Source organism: Coregonus lavaretus (genome assembly GCF_964263955.1).
Source record: "Coregonus lavaretus genome assembly, chromosome: 9".
Taxonomy (NCBI): domain Eukaryota; kingdom Metazoa; phylum Chordata; class Actinopteri; order Salmoniformes; family Salmonidae; genus Coregonus; species Coregonus lavaretus.
Window position 1 is genome coordinate 49,100,177 of NC_139996.1, and position 13,956 is coordinate 49,114,132.

At 41.7% G+C, this 13,956-nt stretch overlaps 1 protein-coding gene across 1 annotated transcript in view; it reads right to left on the bottom strand.

Moving 5' to 3' along the window:
- Window positions 1–13,956, bottom strand: part of LOC311135072 (unconventional myosin-IXAa-like) — a gene marked incomplete at its 5' end in the record, with an annotated part of 144,648 nt that overhangs the window by 36,992 nt on the left and 93,700 nt on the right. The window contains 4 exons of the mRNA XM_084168942.1: window positions 156–231; window positions 1,833–1,949; window positions 9,234–9,429; window positions 11,695–11,836. Of these exons, the coding sequence (XP_084025068.1) occupies window positions 156–231; window positions 1,833–1,949; window positions 9,234–9,429; window positions 11,695–11,836 (531 nt within the window). The remainder of the gene's footprint in view (window positions 1–155; window positions 232–1,832; window positions 1,950–9,233; window positions 9,430–11,694; window positions 11,837–13,956) is intronic.

Below are 13,956 nucleotides of genomic sequence, written 5' to 3' on the forward strand. Positions count from 1 at the left end.
AGAGAGACAGACAAAGACAGAGAGAGAGAGGGAAAGAGAGAGAAAGAGAGAGAGAGAGTGAATTGCTGTAGCATATACTGTACAATCACACACTGAAAGCAGAACAGCTCATTGCTTTGAGTGTCCATAAAACAGTGTGACAGCCAGGTTCATACCTGGCGGATTTCTCGTTCAGTGTGTTGGTGCCTTGGAGGTCTGACAAGGGGGTCCGGGGATTCTTTCTAGTGATACCTGTACGAGACCGTGATGTAAGGGAGGAGGGAGAGCGAGAAAGAGAGAGAGAGGATGTGTCAATAATTCCCTCATTAAAATGCAAATCAATTTATAACATTTTTGACATGCTTTTTTCTGGATTTTTTTGTTGTTATTCTGTCTCTTACTGTTCAAATAAACCTACCATTAAAATTATAGACTGATCATTTCTTTGTCAGTGGGCAAACGTACAAAATCAGCAGGGGATCAAATACTTTTTTCCCCTCACTGTACAATGAACGTCTGTCTATTCAGTCCATATCATTGGCTAATGTATTGCTTAATTCATATTGGGCCACTATCAGTCAAGCCACCAAGACACATGTGTGCGTGATTAAAGGCACTGCACTGCCAGCCCCTCATTTCCTAAACAGTTTTCAGCCACAACCACCCCCCCTTTCCCCAAAGACCAAAGGCCTGATGAGGACAGATATGTTCACTCCCTCCCTCTCGTCTCAACTCTCCTCTCTCTTAATGGTCTTTGATTTCCCAGCAGGTCTCCCCTGCCATGCTTTAAAAGGCCAGATAATGGGGAATGAGAGATATCGGCTCCGGAGTTCCCCATGGGCATGAGGCGTAACTGTATTTCACATTGAACATTTGAGATAAGCTGCATGGTTTGGAGGCTTGGAAGCTCACTGAATACTTTAACTGTCCATTGTTCTATACACATTTCCCTCAGGGATGATCCATTTAAGAGACTGAGGTTGTTGCGCATTGGATTCAGTTTGACTTGTGTGTCCATCATGAAAGTGCTATGACATTTGGAACACATACATGCATGCAGACACACACACACACACACACACACACACAAGTGCATGTACATGCACACACACACACACACACACACACACACACACACACAAGTGCATGTACATGCACACACACACACACACACACACACACACACACACAAGTGCATGTACATGCACACACGCACACACACACACACACACACACACACACACACCAGTGACAGGGTCCAGGCTATTGTCAGTCTGTCTCTGAACCGGCAGCGAAGCCCCTGAGGATGGAGGAAAATGGAACAACAGAGGAAGGAGGAAACAGTAACTCACAGTGCTTATTAAACACACTGCCATAAGGTCTATTTCAGTGCGTATGTGTGCCAGTGATCATGCATGAGAAACAGCTTCGTTACGATGACTATTACAGGGCAAATAGCTCAACAGTGCCTTATTAAGTAAGAGGATCCAAGTCTGAGTTCCAATGACTTATTAGTGATAGCAATGCAATTTTCTTGTCGAGGCCAAAAATTGTTGCAGACCTGTTTATTATTAAATATTTGACCTCTGTGAATTTGGCAATAAAATATGAAAGTGATGCTTTGTATGGTTTGACCTGACTAGAACGGAAGGTTGAAAGAAAGAGGGTGGTACTACATCTGAACTAAATATATTGGTTACATGTTAAATGATCAAAAACGCTGTAAATATCTGAGTGGGCCTTTAATTTAGGGAAAACAAGTTAATTCAGAACAAGCTAATTGTTCCCTTCCTTATTTGTAAGCCCCAGGAAAAGTGAGTTGGGCAGCAAAGAGGATTGTGGGAGTTTCTTACTGTATTTCTCATCTTTGCATCTCTGCAAGATCTCCAGGCTCCTCTGGTGCACAGGGTGGTGGAGGAAGCTGAAGCTGTCCACGCTCTTGACGACACATGGTACAGCAGCATCATTCCCTGTGAGAGAGAGAGAGAGAGAGAGAGAGAGAGAGAGAGAGAGAGAGAGAGAGAGAGAGAGAGAGAGAGAGAGAGAGAGAGAGAGAGAGAGAGAGAGAGAGAGGTACAGACAGATAGAAAGAGAGATAGAGAAATTAGAGAGGAAGAAATAGTGTGTGTTAAGTTTACAAAAAGTTTGACTGAATGTCATGTAACTGGTTGGAGATGAAGCCTTATGTGGAAGTTCAGTGATGGTGGGGGAAAGTAGCAGCCCATGCATAATCAGTGGTCGGGTTTGTCCCCCTAAAACTCTCAACCTCCAGGATGCTGCCTTGCCAGTGTCTCCATGGCGATGAATAATGGAATAGACTTCGGGGGTTGTGAAATCAAGCTAGTCTAACGGCGGAGAAGGATCAGGAGAAACACATTATGTGGCAAAAAAAATCCCTTGGGAGCAACCCTGGAGAAAGGTCACATATTTCAGCAGTTGCTATTTCTGACACCCCACTGAGGGAAATATACTGTACTGTGGTAGCTCTGGGGGGAGACAATTCACATCACGAGAAGCTTCAGAGTATGGCTCTCTGTCACTGTGGAAGAGGGGTGAGTGTGTGTGTGTCTGGGAGAGTGTACAAGTGTATGTCCAAGAGTATGTGTGTGTGTGTGTTTGACTGAGTATATACACATACGTGTGTGTTTATGTTGATGTACACGAGCAGTCTAAGGGCTGTGGTGGTCATTACGTTTTGTCAGCTGGTGACTGTCAAGCAAATAACTGCCGGTCTCATGGTAATTTACTGTTAATTAGCATAAATACGTTTAGCATCTCCTGGCTTCCACACATAGCCTACAAGCCACTGATGCAGACCTTTGGAACATCTACATTTTAAAAAGTCTAATAAATCCATGTAATATAGCCTACACTGGTCTAAAGAAACATGATATGAAGAAAATGTTGTCTATTTCAGAAGAACAGAATAGCATACTCTGAGTATGCTATGCCATGTGGCTGTGGGCTACACTAGTTCATTTAGCAGACAGGATTTGCTTAGAATTCCGTGGCATTATTTTTAAAGTATGATGAATACAATTGAACATACCTTAATAGATTGAAAGGATATTTTCTCCAAACGATTTCAAAGGAAGTGCGCACATGCGCCTATTCTGTGTTGAGTGGTTTACAAAGAAACAGGTCCTATATGCTTAATTTAGAGTTATTTATGCAACTTTAGTTGTGATACAAACGTTGGGCTATATGTTTTGATGTTTAATACATTCTAAGGCTGCATGATGGGACTTTGACAAGCACTTGATAATAGTCTCACCAGGCCTCGAATTTCCTGGCGGCATCACCCTTGTGTGGCCGTAATGCCCCCTAAAAAATCCATGCCTTTTGCGGCCAAAGTGGGCATTGTGCTCTTAGGCTGAATATAATAGGCTAATTAAAATTCCCTTCTCCCGGCTGCCGCGCTCGGAAGCACCTCTCACTCACATGGCTCGCTCAGATGTAGCCAATGCCCATCACGTGATCGGGTCCTTCTCACAGGCATTTCAGCGAAGTAGGTTACAACTGAATGAAGAGAGCCACATCCGTGACGCAACTGCGCACGTCCCTCTTATCGAATTCCGAGGCGCATATTGTAGATGTAAGAACTGTCCACATTTAGCCTACATTTCGTCAGCCAACAAGATGAGTAGGCCTAACGAACAGCAAAAGCACTAGCCTATGTCAATCTACTATCCCCAACAGTACAAAAGTTGACCTATTCTATCCTTCTGTGTAACAAATAAATATTCAAAACATACTCTGGGACAGTTTAATACAACCCAAATTAATACAACCACTCGCATCAAAACACCTTTTAAAAGCAATGAGGCTGATCGTTTAGCTTAAAATGTTGATAAACTATCAGGCAATTTTTTCACATTATGAGTGCAGCAATATGCACCGCAGTAGGCTTTGAGAGCTAATGTTCCAAAATGCAATCAATTAGCGGGAAAACACTGTTCTCGAAAGTGATGGCAAATGTGATTATGCATGTAATGCTTTATTATGAAAAAACAATTTTTATGCACTCACTAACTGTAAGTCGCTCTGGATAAGAGCGTCTGCTAAATGACTAAAAATGTAATAAAAATGTAATTATAAAGGTGCATTTCTATGGTGAAAATGATCTTCCCCAAACTTGAAACTCATGTGCAGCCTATGTATGCCAGTTAGGCTCTACACCGGTTATAAAACACGGATTACGTTTCTTGGACACTTTAGTTGTGATACAAACCTTATCAAAAAATATAGGCCTATGGGCTAGGATACATGAGGTGTGCGACTTTGTTTTGAAAAAGTTGAGAGAAAAAAAAAGGTATGCGCCGTTTCTTGCCTTAATGCACAAGCTGGGCATCATTCACAAGTGATAATACATCATTCACAAGTCATAGGCTAATATTGTCACCCATCAGACTATTCTTAATTTAATGTTGTCTTTACATATATTAAATAATATATGTGTGATATTTGTTTTGATTTAGAATGGACCATTATCATACACCTGTCTCGAAACAGCTGCAGGGGAAAAAAAGACATGTCATCTATGCACTTAAATAGTGAATGCAGGATGCTTTTTCCATGGTTCATTTTCATGCCAGCCAGGTAGGCTATACTCCTGTTGTAAAGAGAAGCAATGTGCTTAATATTAGGAAAGTTGAGAAATAAATATAGTAAGCCTATAGAAAGCTGATGGGATCCTCCTCTTTTTAATAGGCCATCAAAACTCTGTTTTCTCACGCAATTACATAGCATAGCCTATAGAAATGTCTCAGAAAAGGGTTCATTTTCATGCAAGCCAGATAGGCTATACTCCTGTTGTAAAGCGAAGCAGTGAGCTTAACAGTGGCAACCCTTCATTCAGGGCAGAGCCCCACCTGTTTTGAGCCCCCATCTGTTTAGCATACAAAATATATCTAAAACATTTTGGGGGGCCTGTTTTGCGTGTTAGATTTTTAGTCATTTAGCAGACGCTCTTATCCAAAGCGACTTACAGAAGCAATTATGGTTAAGTGCCTTGCTCAAGGGCACATCGACAGATTTTTCACCTAGTCGGCTCGGGGATTAGAACCAGAGACCTTTCGATTACTGGCACAACGCTCTTAACCACTAAGCTACCTGCCACCATTTTTATTTTTATTATTTTATCATTATTATTATTTTGGCATTAATACGTGTCACATACAGTTGAAGTCGGAGGTTTACATACACTTAGGTTGGAGTCATTAAAACTTGTTTTTCAACCACTCCACAAATCTCTTGTTAACAAACTATAGTTTTGGAAAGTCGGTTAGGACACAGGTCATTTTTCCAACAATTGTTTACAGACAGATTATTTCACTTATAATTCACTGTTCCAGTGGGTCAGAAGTTTACATACACTAAGTTGACTGTGCCTTTAAACAGCTTGGAAAATTCCAGAAAATGATGTCATGGCTTTAGAAGCTTCTGATAGGCTAATTGACATCATTTGAGTCAATTGGAGGTGTACCTGTGGATGTATTTCAAGGCCTACCTTCAAACTCAGTGCCTCTTGGCTTGACATCATGGGAAAATCAAAATAAATCAGCCAGGACCTCAGAAAAAAATGTGTAGACCTCCACAAGTCTGGTACATCCTTGGGAGCAATTTCCAAATGCCTGAAGGTACCACATTCATCTGTACAAACAATAGTACGCAAGTATAAACACCATGGGACCACACAGCCGTCATACCGCTCAGGAAGGAGACGCGTTCGGTCTCCTAGAGATGAACGTACTTTGGTGCGAAAAATGCAAATCAATCCCAGAACAACAGCAAAGGACCTTGTGAAGATGCTGGAGGAAACAGGTACAAAAGTATCTATATCCACAGTAAAACGAGTCCTATATCGACATAACCTGAAAGGCCGCTCAGCAAGGAAGAAGCCACTGCTCCAAAACTGCCATAAAAAAGCCAGACTACGGTTTGCAACTGCACATGGGGACAAAGATCGTACTTTTTGGAGAAATGTCCTCTGGTCTGATGAAACAAAAATAGAACTGTTTGGCCATAATGACCATCGTTATGTTTGGAGGAAAAAGGGGGGTGCTTGCAAGCCGAAAAACACCATCTCAACCGTGAAGCACGGGGGTGGCCGCATCATGCTGTGGGGGTGCTTTGCTGCAGGAGAGACTGTTGCACAAATAGATGGCATCATGAGGAAGGAAAATTATGTGGATATATTGAAGCAACATCTCAAGACATCAGTCAGGAAGTTAAAGCTTGGTCGCAAATGGGTCTTCCAAATGGACAATGACCCCAAGCATACTTCCAAAGTTGTGGCAAAATGGCTTAAGGACAACAAAGTCAAGGTATTGGAGTGGCCATCACAAAGCCCTGACCTCAATCCTATAGAACATTTGTGGGCAGAACTGAAAAAGCGTGTGCGAGCAAGGAGGCCTACAAACCTGACTCAGTTACACCAGCTCTGTCAGGAGGAATGGGCCAAAATTCACCCAACTTATTGTGGGAAGCTTGTGGGAGGCTACCCGAAATGTTTGACCCAAGTTAAACAATTTAAAGGCAATGCTACCAAATATTAATTGAGTGTATGTAAACTTCTGACCCACTGGGAATGTGATGAAAGAAATAAAAGCTGAAATAAATCATTCTCTCTACTATTATTCTGACATTTCACATTCTTAAAATAAAGTGGTGATCCTAACTGACCTAATACAGGGAATCTTTACTAGGATTAAATGTCAGGAATTGTGAAAAACTGAGTTTAAATGTATTCGGCTAAGGTGTATGTAAACTTCCGACTTCAACTGTATCAGTTTGCAAACAATGTAAAAAAAAAAAGAAGAAGAATTAAGTTAATAAAGCCGCATACAAACATGGTCTCTTTTTTGCTTTCTTGAGTAAGGAAGCTCCCAAATGCAGGTGTTTCAGCCTAGCTCAGTGCTTTCTGTGGTGGTGGGGCAGCCAGCGGAAAATACTGAGCATAGGGGTTGGTAATGTTCTCTAGTTGCGCCGTGATTGGCTCAGTGTCCTGTCACTCATGGGGACACTACGTCACCGCAAAATCTACGGGGAGAGCTCGAAAATTCAAGCCCCTTGGGTGATGCCATAGTGTTACATTAGAAGTGCCCATCCAAGAAGGCTCAAGGTCATTGGCCACAGATAAAATGACGTCAAATCAGGTTATATCTACCATAGCTTTGATTGGACTGATCATATCAACATCATACTTTCAAAATCTTAGCTAGCAAGCTAGACAAGAGGTCATCATTATGAATCAAGTCGACAATCTACTGGCAAATTATTTTAAATCCTTGTCAAATGAAGCGAAATTATAGATAAAACGTGTCGGTGCTCATTGGCCATTGGAAATGAACATTACACAACAAGATGGAAATCGCATATTCAACAATGAGTGGTTTGGAATGAATCAATTGAGCAGCAGGTAGCTTAGTGGTTAAGAGTGTTGTGCCAGTAACTGAAAGGTCGCTGGTTCTAATTCCCGAGCAGACTAGGTGAAAAATCTGTCGATGTGCCCTTGAGCAAGGCACTTAACCCTAATTACTGCTGTAAGTCGCTCTGGATAAGAGCGTCTGCTAAATGACAAACAAAAAAAAAGCCTGCTGAATGGGCACTAGCCTGCTATTCAGTGGAGTGGGTGTGAGTCCAAGTCTGGGTTTAAGGGTCTCTTTTCCAAAGGATAAACATTCACATGCAACACCATGGGCCAGAAAATATGTAATACATTGGCCATTCTTTCAATCCAGCATGACTTCTGCCGCGTTCAGAACAACTGGAAACTCGGAACTGGGAAATCTCAGACTTCAGTGAGTTCAAGACAACGGGGAACTCAGAAAAAAACTAGCTCCGACTGGGAAAATACATTTTGAACAGTCATCCAACTCGGAATTCCAGGTCGGGCAATCTGGCCTCTTTCTAGAGTTCCGACCTGAAGATCACTGACGTCATGATTCAACCTTGTTTTTTTTCAGAGTTCCCAGTTGTCTTAAAAGCACCATAAATCCAGAAAATGCCAGACTTTGATTACAGAATTTGCCAACAAGGACCGCCGCGTCATCTTCCTGTTCAAGTAAGCACAGCACAACAAGGTGAGTCCAAAACTGTCTTGTATGTGCTGCATAAATTATGTAATATGCCAGGGAGATATGTATACTGTAGCTAAGAAAGTAATACTAAGTGTATGTTGTGTAGTAAGTTGTTAGTAGCCCATATGCCTCACCCTAATAATTTGGTCCCTTTCCCCCTCATAACTTAGCCTACTGTTCTCTTGGTGGTGCACATGTAGCCTATAGCCTGTTTTAGAGAAATGTAATCATTGAATATTGTAAGAGCTTTCATTGTCTGCTTATATGCCCCCTTTATTTATCCAACAGTTCTGACTTGGTGTACAGGGAGAATACTGTAAGAACGGCCCATGTTCTGAATTATGTCGCTGTACATTTCAAAAGTGCTGAACAAATAGTTATATTGACTACATCCGTCTTAGCTCGCTCATTAATGTCTTAATCGAAATTACGGATTGCCTCTTATCCGCTCGTCATCCCCTTATGCCATAGTTTGTACATCTCAATTGTCAGTAGAAACCACATTTGTTTAAGCAAGTCAGCCATATCAGCTACGGTTTTTTTTTTTATGAGGCTGAATGAACTGTTTCGCTGTCAGAAACAGGTGTAGCTGTGGTAAGGATTCACTCCATGGTGCTGAAAAGAAAGCTCTGTTTGTGGGAACCGTTTGTCACCATTTTAGTGCAATTAATATATTGTTTAGTGTTGTGTTGTGTTGTGACTTTGCTGGCATTCATCCCAATAGTTTTTGTTATGTTTGCGACACCAAGATTTACATGCTAAAATCGCCACTAGTGCTAAATATTTGGAAAGTTGATAAATAAATAAATTAGGCCTAGCCTATAGAAAACTGATGGGATCCTCCTCTTTTTAATAGAGGCCATCACTCTGTTTTCTCACGCAATTGCATAGCCTATAGAAATATTGCGCAACATGAGCTCATGGGCACTCATGAATTGTTTGATTAGATTTTCGATCACATTTGCATTGATGTCGGAGTGATTAGAGGGACAATAGAGTGCTGAGTACCAGGCAGTTAGCAAGTTTGGTAGACTACTAATGACCATCAGCAGCATCAGAGCTTGGAGAAGCCTAATTACCGTGACTAAATGGTCACGTGGAATTTGACTACCGTCATGACTCGTGACCGCAGGTGTGGCGGTAATACGGTCACCTTAACAGCCCTAGTCTCACCAGTCTTTTTGTCAGTGTGTCTCTTCCCGGCCTCCCTGAAGGCCACCATGGCTCTGAAGTAGGCTCTGAGCACGGCCCAGCGGAAGGTAGCCACGGGGTCAATGCCCATCAGGCCACAGATGAAGGCGTTCTTACTGCTCTTCAACAGGGCCACGATGTCCGGACGCATGTGATCCGTGTTCTTCTCCCTGAAGTCCTGTAGGGGGGGCGGAAGATAGTATACAGATGAGATCTATCAACTGGATCAACTATAGATATACAGATAATAGACATGAGCTACACCATACTGTACCAGTGGAATTACCAGTACGAAAATGTTAAGAACTTAAAGTAAAACTGTTAATGGTAAGCATCTATTAATTGAACACTTGGGTGTTCGTTCTACTAACTGTAAATCTATGAGCTACTAAATCTATGAACCAACTAATATACCCAATGGAGGGGATGGCTCTGAGGTGGATTGAACTGGCTAGCATTTAGCAACGTAATTAGCTACGCTTTATGTGTGAGAACTATGACACTCGTGGTAATGACGATATTATGGACCACTTACGAGCTCGAAACCAAAACCGAGTGCAAATGTGTCCTTGTTTAAAAGTCCAATGCAGCTGTTTTTTCCTCAATATCAAATCATTTCTGGGTAATAATTAAGTACCTCACTCTGGATTGTTTGTTTTAATTTAAAATAGTCAAAAAGAAACAAATTGCTTAGCAAAGAGCAATTTCTCAAGCAAGAATTTAGCTAGGACTGTCTGGTAGTGGTCTGAGCAGAGAGGGGAAAACTGAAAAATAGCTGTTATTGGCAGAGAAGTTTGGAACTCTCTTTCTTATTGGTCTATTAACTAATGTTAATAGACCAATTAGAAATAAGAATATCACCAGGCAGGGCTTTAAGGAGAGAGCATCAATTAATTGTTTTCATATTTCATATCATCGTGCAAGAGAATACTAGGCCATTTACTTGAGCATGCAAAGAAACACTGCAGTGGAATATAAATACATTTGTTTAATAGCACTGATGTCGCACGCACAGGCACAATTCCATGTACTCTCCCTGTTTTTACACTCATGGCTTCTTATGTGCCAGCTGTGTTAATTATCAACCATGTTACTAACACGTTTAATGTATCTGACTCACACTGCATACACCTCACACACAAACAACAATAGCATACATGCTGGGTAGCTGCCAACTGATATGTGAGAGCTTCATATCTACAGTTAAAGCTGTTATGGGTGGGCCTATTTACAATATCATCACCTCCAGCATATATAAAGCTTTATATCAAAACACAGCAGGGAACTGGACTGTGAATCTGATTCAAATGGCAAAACAGGTCAATGGAACAACAAGTGGACTGGTTTCCTTTCAGTAACTATACCTACAGTCTACACTGAGCGTACAAAACATTAAGAACACCTTTCTAATATTGAGTTCCCTCAGAACAGCCCCAATTCGTCGGGGCATGGATTCTACAAGGTGTCGATAACATTCCACATTCCACGTTGACTCCAATGCGTCCAACAGTTGTGTCAAGTTCGCTAGATGTCCTTTGGGTGGTGGGCCATTCTTGATACACACAGGAAACTGTTGAGCGGGAAAAACCCAGCAGCGTTGCAGTTCTTGACACACTCAAACTGGTGCGCCTGGCACCTACTACCATACCCATTCAAAGGCACTTAAATCGTTTGTCTTGCCCATTCACTCAATTGTCTCAAGGCTTAAAAATCCTTCTTTAACCTGTCTCCTCCCCTTCATCTACACTGATTGAAGTGGATTTAACAAGTGATATCAATAAGGGATCATAGCTTTCACCTGGATTCACCCTGTCAGTCCATGGGCCCCCGTGTAACTCAGTTGGTAGAGCATGGCGCTTGCAACGCCAGGGTTGTGGGTTCGTTTCCCACGGGGGGCCAGTATGAAAATGTATGCACTCACTAACTGTAAGTCTCTCTGGATAAGAGCATCTGCTAAATGACTAAAATGTAAAAATGTAAAATGTCATGGAAAGAGCAGGTGTTCCTAATGTTTTGTACACTCAGTGTATGTTTGAGTAGTCTGACGAATGACTTACAGAATGGAAGAATGGTGCAAGTTCCGGGCAAATACCATAGTGTCATAACTGAGCTTTGAATGCATTTTTTGCGGCTGTGTCATTTTCTTTTGCTGAGAATTTGGGATTGTTTCTCTCTGAAGGGAAGTATCTAGCTACACACCTAGTTACACTTTTTCTGGCACAGAATATTTCATTGGTTTTATTAGAGGCCCAGTAGCACATTCAGGCTTGTGTCAAGGCCAATCATCAGTCAACAAAGCCAGTGTCTGTCAATAATGACATACACTTTGACAAACAGGCTGACATGTGGCATGACCTGTTGTTGAGAATGTTGTGTGGTTGACAGATGAGTACACCGATCTACGGACACATTGTCATCATGAAATCACATCAGCAGTCCTTACCTTGACCCCGTATTTGACCTTGCCGGCGTAGTGGCGGATGATGAAGGCGGACTCCATGACAGCGGGGAACTCGATGTAGCTGTTCCCCTCGTGCTGCCGCTTGAACTTGTCCAGCAGGGTCTGGTTAGAGGCCTGGGGGAAACTAAAAGGGACAAGGGGGGGGGGGGACGCATGAGCATTTTATTTATTTATAATAAAGCATTGCATGCATATCATTTGCATAGTGGCATAGAAGAGTAGAGTAGAGGCACTTGCAGAAGTTACCCACATGGGGAAATGCTTTTGTAGCCTAGGGTCTAATAAAAAGGTGGCCTTTTATTAACGCATTTCATGCAATTCTACGTAATTTTACATGACTGGAGACTTAGGCTGAATCTTTTTTAATACTGCAAAAATGAACAAAATTATAGGCTACTTTGACACTGACAAACTGAGAACAATAAAAACAACCTTGTCTTGAATGCATCAATAGCCTAGGCCTAGGTGTGTGGAAACATATTGTAGGCTACAATATGAGGAGGAAATTATAGTCCAAAAAATGCTTTTCAGTTTCACTGACTCTCCCAATGATGCGCATCTCACTTGCCGGTGATGGCCGATTCGTTCGTGCCAAAAGCCTCTCTCATTATAGTTTTTTTTACTTTGTAAAACAATATTTGGAAGTTGATCAAAAATGTTGGTAGCCTACAGCAGACAGATTAGAGTTCTCTCTTTTCAGCAGGAGCTATTTGCTTTCCAACCTGTGTTTTCCCGAGAGTGTATTTGAAATGTTGCGAAAGTCTTTTCTCTGCATGCTGTTCACTGACAGATTTGCCGCACCTTCCCGACTGTAAACTAAGTCCTGTTATTGGGCTACACACAATCCACAGCTAGGCAATTTAAAAAAAAGAAGCTATTGCTCCTCTGTGGCTAATTTATAGGCCTTCTCATGGTGTAGTAGGCTATTCTGAATTATTTCATTAATTTCTGAACAGCCAGCAGTAATTCTATAACTTTGGAAAATGTATTTCAATTTATTAGGGGTGCTGTGCTCCCCCAGAACCCTATGATTCTAAAAGGAAATAAATGATGAAGTGTAACGCTGGAGAGATTGAGTTGCAGGCTCATGTCTATCAGAGCAGAGAGAGGGAGATAGATCATATAAAGTGAATCTCATTCTAGTTCTGTTAGAGATACAGGCGCGCATCTCACACAGCCACGACCACGCGTTGGTCTCAAACATAGGTTACAATGTTGCGCGAACTATAAACCCGGACCAAACCCAAATTAACTCTTAGAATATCAGGCCCGGGCTGAAAATCTACTTTTTCACATGACATTTTTTGGGGTGTGCAGGAGAATTCACAAAGAGGCAACTAGAATGAACTTTGATCGCTTTTATTCAAAAAGTGACAATTATTTTTGATGCCACAAGAGGTATCGGATCCGGCCAAATAGGTTCCAGAGCAACAGTCCAAAACGGAGAGGTGCCAGATCCTGTTCCGGCAGGATCTGGCTCAAATGTATCACAGAGTCCCTCCATTTGAAGGTGTTGTAAGTATTTGGACAAATTCACTTATATGTGTATTAAAGTAGTCAAAAGTGTAACCTCCCCTGTTATTGGTAATGCTGAGAAGGTAGAATGTCTTGGGGTTATGACCTTTGTGTGTGATCTTTCCAAATACTTGACATCTTCAAATGGGGGGACTAGATACAGCACATAAAGTGCTTTCATTTCTAAACAGTAAAACAGCTATGTATGAAAATACCCTCAAATAAAAGGTGACATTCTGTTCTGTCGCCTCATATGAAACATTTGAACTCAAAGCCAAATAAACAGTTTTAGCTTCAATATCCAATAAAATATGTAGGGGAATGTAGACCAAACATAATCCTAAGGTATACCGGGGTAAATTGGTATCAGCTTTTTTTCTCATACACATTGCCGCAAACTTTCGGCCATTAGCTAAAGCACGCTATGGGACTCCTCTGCTCTGTACAAAGTAGCGTGCTTCCTTATTAAAGCAAACTACACACCACTCACTAAAACAAGCCTCGGAGGCTATGACACATCCTAGTTCCCCTTGGGGTCAGAGAACGCCTCAATGGCCCGTTATAAATGGAGTAACCTGTAGTAGGGCCCCTGGAAACAAATGCTATCCTTGAGAGAGAGTCTGATAGAGACCGCAAGCTAGCTAAAGCTAACTATAAATGATGAAATCATAATGATAAGCATCGCGTTCCTCCATGTGATGAAATAAATCACGTGAGAGGCCCGGGAGG